Source organism: Dysidea avara, chromosome 13 (assembly GCF_963678975.1).
Source record: "Dysidea avara chromosome 13, odDysAvar1.4, whole genome shotgun sequence".
Lineage (NCBI taxonomy): Eukaryota > Metazoa > Porifera > Demospongiae > Dictyoceratida > Dysideidae > Dysidea > Dysidea avara.
This window is the reverse complement of record NC_089284.1, coordinates 15,532,919-15,551,869: the sequence shown is the minus strand read 5'-3', so window position 1 is coordinate 15,551,869 and position 18,951 is coordinate 15,532,919. Positions and strand designations below refer to the sequence as shown.

Sequence of the window (18,951 nt, the reverse complement as noted above, 5' to 3'; positions counted from 1 at the left end):
ATGCTTCTCAAGGAAAGTGTTGATAGGAAAAATTAATAGACCAGCCTGATAGCCTGATTGAAGATAAAGGGAAGACAAGGCGTAGAAGACACACACTCGTTGGAACCCCCAAAAGGCACATCCCACGGGTGAGTTTGTTATTGTGGCATAAAATGGTGGCCGTACACTGCTTCATTTGACCTCCAGCCTTGCAACTATGGTCTGGCAGGCTGGCAGTGAGACTAAAATCCAAGTTTTAGCGATGAAAAAAATCCAGCGTTTTCTTGTTTTTAATGCTGTATTTGATAATAGATGGACTAATATTATTCCATTTAGGTGATATTCACCGCATAAGATGTCTCTAGGATGATTTTTGAAGGTGGCATTTTAGGTGACAAGTGCTGTTCTTGGTACTTAAACAGTACTACCGTATTGTTTGATACAGTACGGTAGTGCTGTATATTATTATTAGGGATCATGGTTTTTCTGGCCAAAAAACCAGTTTCATAATACCATCCTGACACTTTGGCAGTATACCAAGCCCAAAAGTTCCTTCAGTACGACCGTAAATGTTTCCAATAAATTGCAACAAAATTTTAATTTTTTTTATTCAATGGAATGTTCTACCAACTGACTAACTGCCTGCCTGATGCTTTCAGACAAGTGTAACTCGTTAATGGCTAAGGCTACGCGCTTGATTTTTTCACTGCTTCAGCCCAGCATGCATCATAGACTTACCTTTGTCCTCCTTTGTGTCCCATTTCTTTTAGCTGACAGCCAAAAGTGTTGATTTGCGGTAGCTCAATGACTTCCCTACATAGTTGTAAATGAGATTTGTCCGTATATTCTGTGGTGACTGGATTGATTGCAGAGGCACTTCTCCTACTATTCTTCATTTTTAACACTGTGAAATGTGTATATATGTTGTATATGTATAACGCTCCAGCATGGAAGAACAGCTAGTCCAAATGCTATGAGTATAATTAAACAATCAATCAATTACTCAATCAATTTATTGGCTTACTTTACCACACCCTGGATGTGGTAAAGTAAGCCAATAAATTATTCCTGGTGAGCGTTTGGGACCATTCTCTTTCTTTTGATGTGGTATGCATAGGCTCACTTGTCATAACTTACGTATGTTATGAAAAAAGTAACCAAAAATTAGGATTTTAAAATTTCAGTGTAGGCATTATAATAGAAAAGTTGTAGCTATATACTTAGTGGACATTTGATCTGTACCTCAGTCATGGCTGTATTATTATTATTTCATGAATTTCACAGTAAATGACGTACAGTGTACACAAATACCGGTAATAAAAACCTGGCTCTAACCAAGAGCGTAGGTACAAAGGCAAACAAAAAGCTAGCTACATTACAACAACTAAACAAGTGCAACAAAAAGTCAAATACTCATAAATCGCCTGATTATTGAGGTGGTGCTATACAAAACTGTCTTTTGAAATGTTTGTATTAGATGAGATGGTAAATCAAGTTTCTGTAAACTGGCTGACAAGTCAGTGGGAATAGATCCCAATGCCCCAACAATTATAGGAATGGTTGATACTCGCTTAGCCTTCCAAACATGTGTAACTTCAACTTTCAAGTCAATATATTTAGAATGTTTTTCAGCAAACTTGTGTGATAGACGTGAGTCACCAGGGATAGCGATGTCGATTAAAAATACTTCATTATTGTTTTTAAGGATATAAGTGATATCCGGACGGTTATGCTGGAGTGGAACATCAGACACAATTGAGAAGTCCCAAAGTAGTTTGCAAACACTATTTTCACAAACCCTAGGAGGTGAATACCTCCACCAAAAGATCTGGCACTGTAAAGCCCGCCTGCTTAGCAAGTGTATAATGGACCAATGAAGCAATACGATCATGTCTGCTTTTGTATTCTCTCTGAGCTAGGAAGGCACAACTACTAATCAAGTGATCAATAGTCTCATCCGATGTGCCACACAATCGACATCTAGGAGAGCAGGGCATCTTGTAAATATGAGCCTTGATTGCATTTGTAGATAATGCCTGCTCTTGTGCTGCAAATATGATGCCTTCCATCTCTTTAGAAAAGTTACTAAACCGAAGCCAAAGCCACTGAGATTTATGACAAATTTGGGAAGAAATATCCCACAAAAATTGCCCATGAAGGGGTTTTTCATTCCAGGTTTGTAAATGTTGGTGCACAATAAAGTGCTTATAATCTTTGCCAACCAACCCAAAAAGTTTAGAAGTTTCTGCAGCCAATTTTACAAATGGGTCTTCTGAATGGTGTACATAATGTGATAAGTTTCTTTTCTCACTTTCAATAGCAAATGTAACAGATATAAGGCCCCTACCACCATTCTTCCTTGGAACGTAAAGACGATCAACATCACTGTTCATACAAAATCCACCATGCATAGTAAGCAACTTTCTGGTGGAAACGTCCAACTTCTGTATTTCAGCCTGGGACCATTTTATTATTCCTCCAGAATACCTTAACAGCGATACAGCACATGTGTTAATTGCAGAGATCAGGTTTCTGCTGTATAACTTTGTACGAAGAAGTTTTCGTACACGACGCTTGTATTCTTTTGATAACATACACTTCATTTGCTGGTGCTTGATAGAGTCTGCTTCGATAACTCCCAAATATTTGTAAACTCCAGCTGGGGACAAGTAATGAATTAGTTCACCAGAAGACAAAACAATGCCATCAGACTGGACAAGACGTCCCCTAGAAATGGCCACAATGTTACATTTACTAGCACCAAGCTCCATACAAATGTCATCAAAAAATATATTAACTGTGTGAACTAAAGACTCTATTTCTTGCTGTGAACGACCATACAGTTTAACATCATCCATATAAACTAAATGATTGATACGTGTAGATGAACTAGAAATTTGATAACCTTTAGGTGATTGGTCCAGAATCAATGACAGTGGTGCTAAAGACATAATGAACAATAAAGGAGAAAGGCTATCACCCTGAAAAATCCCACATCTAATAGCTATCTTACCAAGGAACATACCATTTACAGTTAACGCAGTAGACCAATGACACATTGCAGACTTCAAAAATGTAACAATTTTCTCATGAACACCAAACTTCCTTAAACAATATAAAATCCAATCATGGGGAACTGAGTCATAAGCTTTCTTAACATCAAGCCAGGCCATGAAAAGATTTCGGTGTCTCCTCTTCGCATCATCCATAATAAACTTATCAATAAGTAGATGATCCTTGCTTCCCTTCGAATCAAGTGTACATCCCTTTTGTTGAAAAGGAATTGCACCAACAGTAGATAAATGCCTATACAGCACAAACCTCAAACAGCTGGACAGAAACTTCCATATAGTTGACAGGCAAGTGATTGGTCTATAATTTGCTGGAATATTACCCTTTGATGGGTTCTTAACAATAAGCACAGTTCTTCCAACTACTAAACTAGGATCCAAAGTAGATGAACCTGATACTAACTCGTTAAAGTAAACAAAAAATGCACTGTGTAGTGAAGTAAATTTTTTAATCCAAAAGCCATGAATCAAGTCAGGTCCAGGGCTTTTCCAGTTAGCAATCCTTTTAAGAGCTCTGTTAAAGTCCTTCTTCTCCAAATGAGAGTAAGACATTGGTGCATAACCTTGACCCAAAGTATCCTGCCAATTAACATTCGTGTTGAAATGTCTAGGGATACTCCATAAGTCACTTCAAAACTTTAGCGTCTCCTCAACTGGAGGTGGGTCAAGTGAGACAGGCTGGCTGCCTATCTGCTGATAGAACTTGTGCTGATTAGATGTGAACATAGAATTCTGTTGGCGACAAGATCATTTGTGTCTGTAGCGTGTCAACCTGTGAGACAAAGCCTTGACAGTCTGTCGGACCTCCTCACATACTTCTTCCACTGATCTAGAATTTAAACTATACTTTTCTGACAAGGCATTCACTTTGTGCTGTGACAAAAGCCTACCATTGCGTAGTTTATGTAACTGACTAAGATCGTGATTGTATTTCTGTAATCTAGACAATATTCTAACTTCCCATGGAGGAGCAGACTTCTGTGCTCTGGAAGTTGACAAAGACACTCCACACACTTCAGTAACAACTCAAGCAGCGCAATAACAAAGATTGCACAACTCAGTAAGGGAAGAAACAGATACTCTACTGAGAGCAACGTTCATGCTGTCCATGATAGATTTCAAATTCGGAAATGGTTTGCCCTTTAATGGTGGTAAATAAACTCTTTCACAATTGCTAAAATTATTCATGCACATACTAACTCTATCAAACAACTCACATTGAAACTCCGTAAGAACAACATGTTGACGTGGTTCGTGTGGTAATAGATTATTATCAGACTGATTAAGAACAACATCCTCCACCACCTGAATGTCAGCTAACTGATTGGTAGGTCCTGACACTACACTGATATTGTTTAGGGCTCCTTGAGCCCATAATTGTAGCCGCCCTAGCTCAGCATCAGTAAAATACTTATGTTGAAGTAAGGAACGAGCTTGACCACAGAGCCTCTGTTCATTAAAGGTTGAGTAGACAATGTTATCACTATTTCTCTCTTGCCACAAGTCGTGAAGACGCCTGCGAAACCCATAAATGCTGGGGCGAACAGCATAGTAACAAATAATCAGTTCTTCGTTCTCAGCTCTTGTCCAATAATGCCTCCCAGGCCGGGATTCAGTACTGTAGTGTAGAGGATGCCATCCTATTCCAAATAAGCCACACCACAAAGAAAAGGCGACTCACAGCCAGCTGCATTTGTCAATAATCAACGTTATCGGTAAAGTGAGGTGAAACACACTCACTACTGAAGGTGAAAGCTACCAGAGAACACTAGAAGAAGTGTTCCAAACGTAAGGTCAACAAAGCCATTGCTACTTTCGCGATCACGTGATTATTATTATTATTATTACTAGGACTACATAGGAATTAGATGGTGGTGCACTTGTATAGGTGTAGGTGACCTCCCTTGTTTCCGTTTTTATGATCCTATTAAAATTTAAAATTCTTTTATACTTGTATTTGTATGTACTTTATTTTATCTATACAGGTTGATAGTGTCCGCTCCAGCTGGATCAGCTCCTGGTGGAGTATTAAGGAGAACTGGTTTGATCTACACTTGTCCAGTTACCTCTGGGGAATGTACTGGTTTAGTTGGTAATGATAACAATCCTACTGATGGTAGACTATTTGATTTAGAAGGTGAGTAGTATCATTGTCATAGTTGTTAACATGAGTACGTTCTTTGGTTCTTGTTATATTTTTATAATAGATATACATGTATAGAATCACTGAGTACATACTTATGTAGTATTAACATGTATGGAGGTTTTTACATTTTACCATCAAAGAATAATGACAAGAAGCCAACCTCATAATTATTAGCTACATGACACCTTGACAATACATTCAAATCCAAACATGCCTTCAAAGCAATCTGAAACATTTGTAATGAGTTCCTATGAGCTTAAAGAACATTTATTTGATTAAATTTTGACCAGCTATGCTATCTCATGGGCTAACTGTTACCTTCGTACAAGTACAAAAAAAAACAATGGTTAATGCTATATATGGGCTGTATTGTGCCATAGTTAGACATGACTTGGACCTATAGTATGTACATGCTGAACCTTTTTGTAACTCAAGAATGTAATTACGTAAGTTCTTGAAATTTGGCTCATTTGTATTGCTGTTTGACCTACTAAACATATTTCAAATTACGAACCTTTTCAGAACTCATATTGGTGCCAAACCACACATGTCTACTCTTGACACCTTTATTGTCACCACTGGTTAGCTGACATTTTATTTCTCTTTAGAAAAATACACTTTCTCTTTTTAGTAAGTCTTTAACATGTGCCTTTTGGAGATACAATGCATGCATTATGGATTCACCATTGTTGTTTGTGTCCTACAATTCGTCAATGGCTTTATATTACATACAACAAAATTGTACACTTCTTCACTACACCATCTGCAGCCAAAGTACACAAGTGGCTCGAAGACTGACATACTTTGCATGCTGTTCCCCAAGGCTGTGTATTAGCTTAAAACAGGTGCAGTGGAGCAAGCCAAAGTGTGTGTGTGTGTGTGTGTGTGGGGGGGGGGGGGGCATCTTTAACAATTGCAATTTTGACAGTAGAATTTGGAGCATACAACATTATATGGATGCTAGTTGGGACTTTCCCTCAGGAAAATTTTGTGTTTTAGAAACTCTGAGAAAGTACATTTTAAACAGATTTCACTAGGTAGCTAGTTACAAAGAAATGTAAAGTGACTGTTCTATTAAGTGATTAACTGTTTTATTAGAGTGGTTGACTGCTCTATTAGGATATCTCGATTTTATTCTTGCAAGCATTGTCCAATAAAAATGGTATGGGCTTCAGTTATCCGAACTATTCACTTATCTGAACACTTTTACCATTGCCTGAGACACATTGGGGTTCAGATAACTGAGGAATGTTATTGGCTTGGAGTGTCTGCCAAAGTTACAAAAGCATAAATTGTGTATGTTTTGTGCCATTGCAGTCCATCTAGAACTCCCCCAAGGGCATGAAATTTGGTCTGAAGCTCACTATTGCAACACCTGTCCATTTCCCAGGTGTTGCCACCCCACCTCCCCCACCCTCCACCCTTTATCAGGCTGCAATATTCATGTCTAAAATGGTATAGGCTGCTTCTTGTACTCTATATGATCTGAAAGGTGATGAATGTCTCCATCTTTAGGGAAATTTTACCCGCATCGCTTCCACGGTTGATGTAATATTATCATTTAATTATAATACCGTTTATCAGCTGTACAATGTGTTGGTTTTCTAAAACCAGGTCACATTATTTATAATGCATTACTACTATAACTAAAACTAAAAATTTTAGGTGACATGACTATAACTAAAACCAAACCAAAGCTAAACTTTTATCTGGTTTGCTTTATAAAAGTACAATGCATTACTAAAACAATACTACTTTGAACAGGTAATTCAGAGGAAGATGGAAATTTTGTAGAAGAAAAGTCTGGTCAGTTTCTAGGTGTGGATATCCAAGCATCTGGAGATCAGTTTGTTGTATGTTACTATTATTGGTTTGTATGTTTTACTAACTTGTTTGTATCAATTACAGTGTTGTGCACACCATTACACTAATTTAGCTGTGAACACTGTTTGGGGAAGATGTTTTTTATCAGATAGAGGTTTACGAAACTTCAGAGTGATATCTCCTTGTGATAGAGGTCTGTCACATCTCCATACTATTATCATATGTAGTAGTTACGCCAGTATACATCACAAAATTCAGCATGTTACGACTGAACTGGGTCACCTGTTTTATAACTTGTTGATACTGTCTGACCAGATTAAATATTAGTAATTGCTTTGACCCTTCCAAAACCAGTCAATTTTTAAGCAGGTAAAATGACATGTTTTAAAACAGGTCAACCGGTTTTGAAATTGGTCAGCCTGACACTTTGAATGAATCCGCTATAATTATGTACAGGTAATGACTTGTGTCTTATTTTGTTGTTGTTGCTGCTGCTGCTGTTGCTGCTTATTGCTGAGGTAGCTGGTAGCAGCTTTTTTACTCATTTTTAGCTGCTTTCTGCATGTGTATATTGCCAACCGATGGGTTGCTGCAGGTATTTAATTTTGCTTTTATAATGATGATTGAATTTTATGCATGAACTTGCATGCAGGTGTTGCTGCAACTGTAAGAACTACTATTGTTAATACTAATACTATACTACTACTAATACTGAACTACTGTTAATACTACTTCTACTACTACTACTACTACTACTGCTGCTTGTCATTAAAATGATTACACAAGTACAATATAGTACAGAAAAACTTTGGTGCACGAGCAAAAAGCTTAAGTCACACCAAAATGAAAATTAGTGTCCCTAATTATTGAGATGGTCCCAATTAGTGCTGCTTGTTGGAGCTGCCGGAATAGACTATCACAGTAACACTACTGCTGCTGCTGCTGCTGCTGCTGCTACTACTACTACTACTACTACTACTACTACTACTATACTACTAAATTACTACTAACTGTTAACATAGTATTAGTAGTAGTTCTAGTATATAACAGTAGTTCTTGCTATAATTGTAAACTACTTTATAATGAGTCCTATAGCTACTAGCATAGTTAAAATCCACAAAAGTTCACAAAATCTTGTAGTATGGAAATACATCCAAGGACTCCAGAAACTCAACAAAGTGAAGTCATTAGCTAAGATTTGCTAAGTAGTGTTTCTGAATCTTCGCACGATTTCATGGAATAATATAGTAACACATTACAAGCTTCATGTTTTGCTAATAAAACAGGTCAAGAACTGGTCAACCGGTTTTAAATGGGTTAACAGATGCATACTATGCGAATCAAAAGGTATTCTCTTCTAGTAATTTCATGAGTGTTCATGTAATCAATCTTCTCCATTGTATGTCAAGTTGTGTATGTTTTATTACTTGTATGGCATTCATTACAGTAGGATTTTGCTAAAAGACATATTTTCTCAAAGGCATGGTGTCTATAGCAATCACTACCAATTATTAAGTTATAGTGGATACCCTTAATTTATACAGTCCATATTTGCAGCTAGGAGTTAATTATTCAAAGTGTGTAATTACTGATGCAACAGTCTCATGAGCCAGCCTTTCTTAAGAAGTGTGTGGGCATGGCAAAAAATTTAATATGTTGTAACTTTTGTCAGCTTTTTGATGACAGTCAGAAAGCAATTTCATGACATTAATTTTTCTCCTGGTAGAATTTAGTCAAGTGGTGTTGTTATTTTTCATGCACCTGCACACAAAGAAAAAATATAGCTGGTTTGCAAGAGTACTGATGTAATAAGACTGTCAATTTTGTTTTCCACTATTTTGTTCATTATTAATGTAAGATATTGTGTTTATTGTGCAGTCACATATGCAATGGTTAACATATATATATGTATATAATTTTACAGTCTCCACTTCTCATCTTTCATCAAAGTTTGGTGTTTGTCAAGCAGGAACGTCTGTGAATATTGCTGTAAGTTTTATCTACTGCCATATGGGTGATGGAAGTGGAAGAAAGGAAGGAAGTTCCTTTCTCCCCTCTTAACATTTTAAGTGATACTAATAGCAATAGTCAGCAACTCTAATAGAACAGTCACACACAGTGGAAATATAGTCAACAAGACTAACACTGGTACTAATCCATACATCCTGTTTAGATCATTTAGAACCTCAATGACAACATATTCACTGTAAACTTGAGTGAGCATTAACAAAAGCATGTAACTAGCCTCTCCCTGACCTGTGAACAAACATCAGTCTCATAATTTACTGTCAAAAATGTATTCTTCAAAAAAAAATCTATTTTACCATACACAAAAGGAGAAATGTTGTATGTGGTACTTAGCTATAGCTGAATGTTCAGTGACAAATGCATTTGTTTTGTCAACCTTTAGAGTAATGCAATTTTTGGAGCTCCTGGAGCTTTGAATTTTAGAGGTACTGTGTGACTGTGTTCATGTATGGAATATACATTAACTAGTTAACTACAAAAATAGCATTAGGTATGCATATCAGGCTTGGGGTGATTACAGAAGAACAGTAGTTGATTGTGATTATGATTACTTTGCTTTCTATCATTATGATTGTGATCGTGATTGCAGTGGTCTATAAATGTATTTGAATAAATTACAATTACTTTCATCATCAATAATCTCAATCTGATCATGATTATAATCATGTTTACATTGTGGGTGTGTATGTGTGTTAGATACAAATCAATCCATATATCACCACGTGTCCTGTAGTATACCAAACAAATATTATTATATTAAGTCTGTGTCATGGAATAACAATCACTTTAACAACATGTTTTTCAACATCTCATAGACCGAAAACTTTGATTAAATTATGATTATGATTGCTTTAAAATTTACAATCAAATACAATTACTGGTTACGATTATCCTATGCCTGATGCATATCTACTTTGTAATATTTAATCACTCATTAGTCAATGTTTCTAAACAGTATCTGCAATTTGTTACAGGAGCACTGTTTGTTGATTCAATGCCAGTTGAATACTCAATGGGAGAAACAACGCAAAATTACTTTGGATATGAAACAGCAGTTGGCACCATATCATCCACAGCAGGTTAGAGCTGTGATTATCGCATAGTGTGCATTTTGTGTGTTGTTTTATGTCAGTGAGTTCAGTAAGCAAGGTTATTGAAATTGGCAAATCAGTACCACATCACTTAAACATTGCTCTTAGCAGACTCTATAATTGTAGCCATATATTTGCTAGAAGTTGGTATTTTTACTAATTGAGGGTTATTATTATTATTGTTATTATTATTATGATGTGCTTTCATGTAGATGCTGTTGTTTCTGCAATTGGTGATTCAAATAATTTTGGAAGTGTGAGCATTAAAATTGTGTAGTGTAGTGTAAAGTATGTTATGCATTAAGAAAATTGACATAAAAATGTAAGAATTTCAGTGGAACCTCAGTTATCCGGACCCCACTTATCTGGATTCTCAATTAACCGAACTACAGAAATGACTGCTCTATTAGAGTAGTGACTGTTCTATTAGGGTAATTGACACTACTAAAACTAAAAAAATTCTTTATGCTATTTTAAGGTTATAGATATGCAATTTTAGAGATACGGACTTTTCAGACTTATGGACTATCCCTAGTCCTAGGTTCGAGGTTCCACTGTATGTAAGAAAAGTTATGTGTTACACAGTGTATCTTCAATAGTACATAGCCGACATATTTGTGCACATGGTCCCCCAATATATAAACTACGCATGTCACATGTTCAGCTACATATGTGCTGTAGCTATGTCATATGGACTATACTTTATAACATTAGTCCACAACTGTTTGTTATACATTACATTTATTTTTAAAGCACTTTTGGGGATGCCATTTAATTACTTCTAGTAAGTACTATACCATGGTTAATGATATTATCACATAGGTCTATAGTATTTCAACCTCATCACTATCTAACACAAGTAAGGTGGAAGGAAGTCAGGTATGATTATTATCATTGTTGTGTTAAATACACAATTAAAAGTATTTTCATTGTCCAAGGTTGGATCTGGTTTTGGATTTTCATTGGCTACAGCAGATCTGAACAACGATGGGTATGATGTTTTGTAGTTGGTTGTAATGTCAGTTATATTACTATTAATGATATATTATATGAATCTAGAAAGTTAGACTTTGCTTTTTCACAAGTTATGTCAGAAAATTTTTTCATTTTTGATGATATATAAATGCTCCCATTGAAAATGATGGCAATTGAATGAAATTATTTTGTCAAATTACACAATGCATAAAACAGTTTTATATTGTTATGTGAGGGATCTGCAGAATATGCTAGAGTAATTTCTGGAGTAGCTAATAGGCAGTAAAAAAAAGAGGATTTTTGGGAATAATTAATTGAATTCAAAATTCATGACTTTTCCTTGCTGTGTAGTAAAAAAATTGTCTCAGAAATATCTCAAAGATTGCTAGCATAAATCAAACTGAGTAGCACATTCATTTGCCCTAATAAAACAATCACCCCTTGATTTCTTCACTGTTTGCCACTGCTTCACCCCAAGACATACCTTTTCACTAACCACAGCAGCTACAATGCGCTCATTATGGACTTATGTTTGTTCTCTATTGTGTCCCATTTCTTTCTCCATTGCTGCATAGGTGTTGATTGGTGATAATACATCATGGCTTCAATACTTTAATTTCTGTGGTGTGACTGGAAGAGGTGCTTCTCATACTTTTCTTCATTTTTACACTGTGTAACGGATGAAATGGCCTTAAACAAACAAACAGTTTGAACAAAAAATTCTTTATAAAATAGTTTGTTTAGTTTTTTAATAACATAATTCATTAGATTATTGCATACCACATCAAAGGAAAGAATAGCGCCAGACACATTATATAAAAATAAATTGTGTGACTGAATGCACACTTGCAGCTATGCTAGTGGACATTTTTTTTTATTTATTATTAATGCTTTACAGCACAAGTGCTGAAGGTCTGTAGGACACCTGGTCCTACAGCCTGCTCAAAGACTTTAGCTACTTAAGGTGTGTTTGAAAAGTTGGAGAAAGGAGAAAAAATCCATGACTGGACCTAGGTAGCCTCGAACCTGCAGCCATCCGATTTACGCTCGAACACTTACAGGAGTCTTCCAGGTGGTCAGGATGTTTTCTCCTTGTTATTTTCATGTAACTATATCCATAGGAATTCTAGAGAGTAACTCATTATCTCAAAGTACCCCAAGTAGAACCACATTTAATCCCTACTGCATTCATGGCTATACTTTTGACAGAATGTATATGACTGAAGTAGAAATTAAATGTCCACTAGTATAGCTGTAGGTGTAGATGACCTCCCTTGTTATTCATCGTTAATTTTCCTTACACTTATAAATAATATTGACAAAGGTTTGTCAATAATACTGAAACTCCCTGGGAGGATATGAGTCCATCCTTACTTTTCGTAATCATATTATTTGAATATATAATATTATTTTAAGCCTTAAATTCTTGTTATTGATACTAAGATCTTTGATTTGAAGTAATAGGTGGCTATTATTTAGTGTCATGAAGTATAGCTACCAGTTACCTGTAATATGCTCAATACATTACCATCAACTCTACTTAGTAAGAACAGATACACTAGAATTTATTGTTTCCTCTGATATATATTCAAATATTCCATGTGGCAAAATATATGTTTGTATTATTTGGTGTTGTACTTAATTTTCAGCTTTGATGAATTACTAGTTGGGGCTCCATTCTTCTCAAGTGGACCTCCAGAAGTTGGACGAGTCTATGTGTACCGGAATATTGCAGTGAGCACAATATAGGTGTTGTTTTTGTCCTTTTTATCCCACTGAAGCCCTACATCAAAGTAAAAAACTAGGAATATATGGTAGTTCCCCAGTAGGTGAAATGATTTACACCTTCATTTTCAAAATTTGCACATTTGGTTGTGTTCAAAGGCCACTTGAAGCCATCCTAAAACTACAAGCGCAGCAAAAATTGAAACCATGCATAGACTACTTACTTGTTTATCTAGGCTCATTGTTTATAGAGTCAATGCTTCAAAGTGCAGAATAGAATTAACACATGGATGTCATTATCAAAACCTCAATTTCAGCAATGTCACATTGTTCATGAAGCCAAGGACTTAAAAGTGTAGAATATCTTTGCTATCAACACCTCGACCTCTCAGCCTTGGGTTGATAACAATGATATCCCGGGGTTTAACTTAAATGACATGTCCCCAATATTGATAATTCTTAGCATGACTTCTACTGATGTTATTATGTGGTTGGTAATAGGGAAGCTTGCAAGATCCTCAGTTATATGATGGAGACCTCCCATATGGTCAGTTTGGCTATGCAATGGTACGACTTGGAGACATTAATGGAGATGGGTTTGAAGGTATATCTGTACGCATTCCATGTTGTATACTAGTTGGCATGTTATAAAGTAGATAATTTATTAAAGTAGATAGTTTAATTGATATTGCATTACTACCTGCATGAATGTATAAGTTATTTTCAACTGCCATGATACGTCAATATAGATTTAAGGATCACAAACAGAATATAATTATGTAATAGTGATGTAAAATCAACATGTGTAGCAAAGGATTTTGTATACATTGTGACCCTTTTCTGCTTGAGACCATGTTAAATTGTCCTTAATAAAGTCATGTTAGGGGTCTAATGTACATATATATACAAATGAACAAGTGTACTGGACTCCAAGACCGAGAGGCAGGGTTCCATTATAACTTATGCATCTATTATTTATTATTAACACTTTACAGTGACCAGCACTGAAGGTTTACAACAACATGTGCTGCAGCCTTAGGATTACCTAACCTAGTCTATCAATGTTAAGCCCCCCCCCCAGTACGGGTAGGGTGGGGATATAGTGGAGATTTGGTCAAGTGGAAAGTCAAATTCCCCTACCTGGGGATGAATTATCAGGTCAAATACCCACATAGTCCCACCCTATGAGGTGGGGATAGGAAGGGGATTTGACAACCAACGTGTTGTAAAAACAGAAGCCACAGTGACAAAGCACACGAGGTGCTGCAGTTTTATCACGTGTTCTCTCGCACTTCACTAACTACTGTAAAGGACTTATGCTACTATAGAGTGCTTGTTCAAATTCCCCACCCCTGGGGGCAAAATTTAAGTTCAAATCCCCTCCTAACGCCCCACATAGCCCGTACTGGGGGTGGGGCTTAACATTGATAGGTGCATTATTAATACTTTTATGGAGCAATCAATGTTGTGTATAGCTAACAGTCCATGTATGTATTACTAAATGGATATAGATGTAGCCATCAGTCAACCATTTGGTGAAGGATCTGGTACAGTCTTTATCTACAATGGAAAAGATTCAGCTCAACTAATGGTCAGATCACAGGTTGGCATAAGATTTTCTTTTTCACAAGATTGCTTGACATACTAGTACTCATAGGCAATAATTGGGGCTCAACTAAATGTTGCAGATAATCTAATTGGATTCGGTACATCACTATCAAATGCTGTGGACATTGATAATAATGGAATTAATGGTAGGTGACTAATGGTTGAGTTATGTATTAGTATTGTCACACAGATTTTGCTGTTGGTTCATTCATGTCACAAGTAGTAGTATTACTGAGGTATAGTATACTAGTGGTAGATGTGTGTACATGTGGTATATACTTACAGAGGACTACCACCAGTTAATGTTACTGTGACTACTAGTGAATGGGACTGTACCACATGTAGTAGTGATGGTGGTGTGTATACAAGACAGTGAGTTAAGTGTTTTAACAATGTCCTTCAACAGTTGTACATAGACTTATTGTTAATCTTTAGCAAGCATAAATTGTAGCTAAAAAGATTGATATACTCTAATAGAGCAGTCACATTACATTTCAGTGACTGGGTAGCTCATGTGGTCTATATCTTGATACAGTGTTGTATTGAGCAGGTTTGTTGCAGTGATACATGATATGCAAAATGCCCTGTATAGCAGAACCCTATATGTAAGTGAAACAAACAATTAATATTACATGTGTAATTAAATTATGTGACCTAGTCTGGGAATACCGGTCTTATCACCTATTTAAAGGTATTGAGAAATGCCAGGTTTAAGTAATCAGTATGTTGTAGCTTGCCAATGGTTGAAGCTATGTGTACCAAATTTTCACATGTTTTACACCAATTCCTTATCTTCCACATCCACTGTACAAGTAGCCAACAGCTAAGTTTCCCTCCATTTTAACTCGATGTTGACTATATCAGATCAGGTGATTTCCAAAAGGGCTGGGTGGTGGGGGCTGGAGGAGAAAGAGGCTGTTTAAGCAAAATAAAGAGGAAGGTATAGGGATGAATTAGGCCAAGTTATATGGGCCATTCAAAATTAGCTAAAATATATTAATAGGACATTTACAACACAGTCTTTATTCAAGACCACAGAGCTGTACAGCCACATACAGTGATCCCCAGGTTAGCCAGAGTTCCGTAAGAGCCCCAGACCACTCATATGGATTGCCACTGTGCTTGGGAAAAACAGCCAGCAAAAGCAGATTACTCAAGTCTAGCTGATTTTGATTGTGATGATAATTAACTTTGTGTTCTTGGGATTTGCTGTCATAGGCAATAAGACCGGTTTTCCCAGACCCAGTCACTTATCAGAAAGGGTAGGTAACCTGCAGAACTGATAGAAAGACATTGTTTTGCTGTTTGATGCTTGGTAGAAACTTAATATATAGCTGCAGCATGATTACTTACGCATGGTTAATGAACCCCAAATAATTTTCCTAGCAGATTGAAACTCAGTATACATAATGCACTAACATGGCAATTTGTGTACAGGTTGCACTGGTGTACACTTGCAATTATACTATATGTACAAGTTGAGCCGAACCCTCTAAAAAGAAAAAATGGATTTTATTCCACATTTCAGCCAACCATATGATCGATTAGCGGTGACAGTAAATGTGTCAAGTGCAAACGTATGTAGTTGATTCCATTACAAGTTTGGAAAGGGATGCAATAGATGATGTACTTTTATAGCTTCCCCACAGGAAATGTTTTGCAAAAAGCTTGATTGGTTATAAAAATATCATGCGAGACATTTGAATGAAAATATTTTGAAATATTTAGAGGGTCAAACTGCTAATTTCAAAAACTTGTGTTGTCCAATCCTTGAGTTATTAGTGTTGCACTGATAATCGGTTCAATAATCGGTATCAGGCCGATATTGGCTACTATCTGATTAATCGGTTTTGATGAAATCAAAGCCGATATTAACCTCCACTGTGCTGTGTAGTATAATGATGTGTGGAAGACTAATCATTAGTTATTTGACATGTTAATTAAGTTATGTGTTGATGGTTTAGCAGTGACTACAAGCCATGCCCATAGTAAACTGTCAGGTTTTAGGCCATGCCCAACAGTAAACTGAGGGTTTAGGTTTCTGTGTGTATAGTACCAGCCACTTGCCTCAACTGTATAATGTACTTAAGACCTGTTTACCATGAGTAACTTTTATTTGTGGTATACATCTAACTTTACATTGTAGCCTAGAATGAGCTGTAGATCAATACTTATATCACTAATATGAGTCATTTAATAATGATGAGGATGAGTGTTAGTGTTATTAGTGCATATCAGATTGGTTATCGGTATCGGCTAATTATGTTGCTTAATACCGGTTATCGGAATAATTGGCGAATTTGGATATCGGTGCAACACTATGAGTTATTGAGGGCTCAACTCGACATGTACGTACTGTAGTCCGGATACAAAAACTAGTAGTGTGCATAAGCCTTTTCAATCTTTGATAATTTTCTGTGTAAAGATTACTGAGTTCCTGGAATATGTTGGTGTCACCCAGCTTTCATGGGGATTGTTGGCAATAAACTGCTCATACCTTAATGTCATTACTATGCGTGTAGTTTCATAAAGTGTAGTTGGCAAGTCTATTACTTTATGACAAATAATAATTACATGTCTTCTTTTTATTTCATTTTTATCCTTGCAAAGTTATTTAAGTCATCATTGCAAGTGCTATATATGTAAAAATAGCATGCAAAAGGGTTGGTGAGAGACAAATATGGCACGAGGCAAATTAAAGCTGAATCAAGACACACGGTAGTGTGTCGTGCGGCCCAAGAAGCCGGCGCGTAACACCCGTTAGTATATTGACAGGAAGAAAGAAAACGCAATTTTCGCACCTCCGTAGCTCTGTGCTTCCTTGATGAAACAAGACGATTTTTGCTGTGGACATGCCCTCCAACTGCAGCACTCCACATTCCAAATTTGAGCGAAATTTCTTCACGCGTTGCTGAGATATGCGACTTCAAAAATTGGCTCAGTTTCTTCGTTTTTTTTCTTCTTATTTTTCTTGTCGCACACTTACAAAAACTGCTATAAAATGCGAACGCCACATCCGATTGCATTGAACTTTGGCACACAGAAGGGGGATATAAAGGCGCATCTCGGTACCAACTTTGGCTGGAATACGATAAACAGGCAAAGAGTTATGAGCGATTATTCACGAAAAATAACACCAATATGTTGTCACGCCTGCAAGGTAAACCGCGTATGGGAAGAAGCTGAAAATCGGTGGGTGAATAGGTTAACTATTGAACCTCAAACCTTTTGTGGTTTGAAAGAAATTGAGCTAAAAAACAGGAAGATACAATGAAAAAACCAACAGTGTGTAACAATTATGCAATCGAGATTAGCTAATAAAAAAAAAACGACTGCTTGCCACGTCTACCAGATAAACCGCTTGGGGTAATTCTTTGAAAATCGTTGTACAGATGGAGTAATCATCTTAGAAAGGCTCATCAATGGTGTAGAAGAATCAGACTTAAAGCCTCGGAGTTATAACACAAAATCCAACTTGGTGCAGCAAGTGCGAGATTGAGATACTCTAATAGAGCAGTCATCCTAATAGAGCAGTCACCCTGAAGAGAATTCAAGAAATCAGCTAGAAACAAGAAACCTGTATAGATATCAGCTACACACAAGTCACCCTGTAGAGAGATCAGCTAGAAGAAGTTACCTTGTAGGGAGTTCATGCAACTATGGAAAGAGATAGTTCAGCTAGAAGAAATCACCTTGTAGAGTTCAGCTACAAAGAAACCACCATGTAGAGAGTTCAGCTACAAGCAAATCGCCCTGTGGAGAGATCAATAGAGGAAGTTACCTTGCAGAGAGTTCAGCTACAAAGAAACCATCATGTAGAGAGTTCAGCTACAAACAAATCTCCCTGTAGAGAGATTAGCTAGAAGAAGTTACCTTGTAGAGAGTTCAGCTACAAAGAAACCACCATGTAGAGAGTTCAGCTGCAAAGAAATCGTATAAAATTCTGCCACAAACAAATTGCCCTGTAGAAAGATCAGTTAGAAGAAGTTATCTTGTAGAGAGTTCAGCTACAAAGAAACCATTCTGTAAAGAGCTCAGCTGCAAATAAATCGCCTGTACAGAATTCAGCTACAAACAAATCACCCTGTAGAGAAATCAGCTAGAAGAAGTTACCTTGTAGATTGTTCAGCTACAAACAATTCACCCTGTAGAGAGAGCAATTAGAAGAAGTCACCTTGTAGAGTGTTCAGTTACAAAGAAACCACCATGGAGATTTCTGTAATTAATATATGTATTATATATATAATTTGTACATTTACTGATAAAATATTTAAAGTACATCCACTTCATCTTTTCTTCTTCCTGTGGTAAAAAAAAGATAGGTTAAAAAAGTCCCAAAGCCGGCCTATATGGGGTATACAAATACAAAAAGAAATGATATCTAATCCAAAACAGCAAAGCTGTAAAAAAAAGTGTGCGGCCCTCAAAAAAGCTATGGTGAAAAAAGATGTGAAATCCAAGGTGGCGGCCAAGAAATGGCTGTGATGGTAGGTTAATGGTAAAA

At 36.6% G+C, this 18,951-nt stretch overlaps 1 protein-coding gene across 3 annotated transcripts in view; it reads left to right on the top strand.

Annotated features, from left to right (window-relative positions):
* Positions 1-18,951, top strand: part of LOC136242432 (integrin alpha-3-like) — a 30,908-nt gene that overhangs the window by 1,405 nt on the left and 10,552 nt on the right. For all 3 annotated transcript variants that reach the window (XM_066033853.1, XM_066033852.1, XM_066033854.1), the window contains exons 2-16: positions 5,036-5,187; positions 6,961-7,049; positions 7,105-7,213; positions 8,945-9,009; positions 9,431-9,473; positions 10,023-10,127; positions 10,352-10,395; positions 10,962-11,018; positions 11,078-11,130; positions 12,764-12,848; positions 13,341-13,443; positions 14,351-14,442; positions 14,497-14,593; positions 14,638-14,683; positions 14,733-14,819. In XM_066033853.1, coding sequence (XP_065889925.1) covers positions 5,036-5,187; positions 6,961-7,049; positions 7,105-7,213; positions 8,945-9,009; positions 9,431-9,473; positions 10,023-10,127; positions 10,352-10,395; positions 10,962-11,018; positions 11,078-11,130; positions 12,764-12,848; positions 13,341-13,443; positions 14,351-14,442; positions 14,497-14,593; positions 14,638-14,683; positions 14,733-14,819 — 1,227 coding nt within the window. The remainder of the gene's footprint in view (positions 1-5,035; positions 5,188-6,960; positions 7,050-7,104; positions 7,214-8,944; positions 9,010-9,430; positions 9,474-10,022; positions 10,128-10,351; positions 10,396-10,961; positions 11,019-11,077; positions 11,131-12,763; positions 12,849-13,340; positions 13,444-14,350; positions 14,443-14,496; positions 14,594-14,637; positions 14,684-14,732; positions 14,820-18,951) is intronic.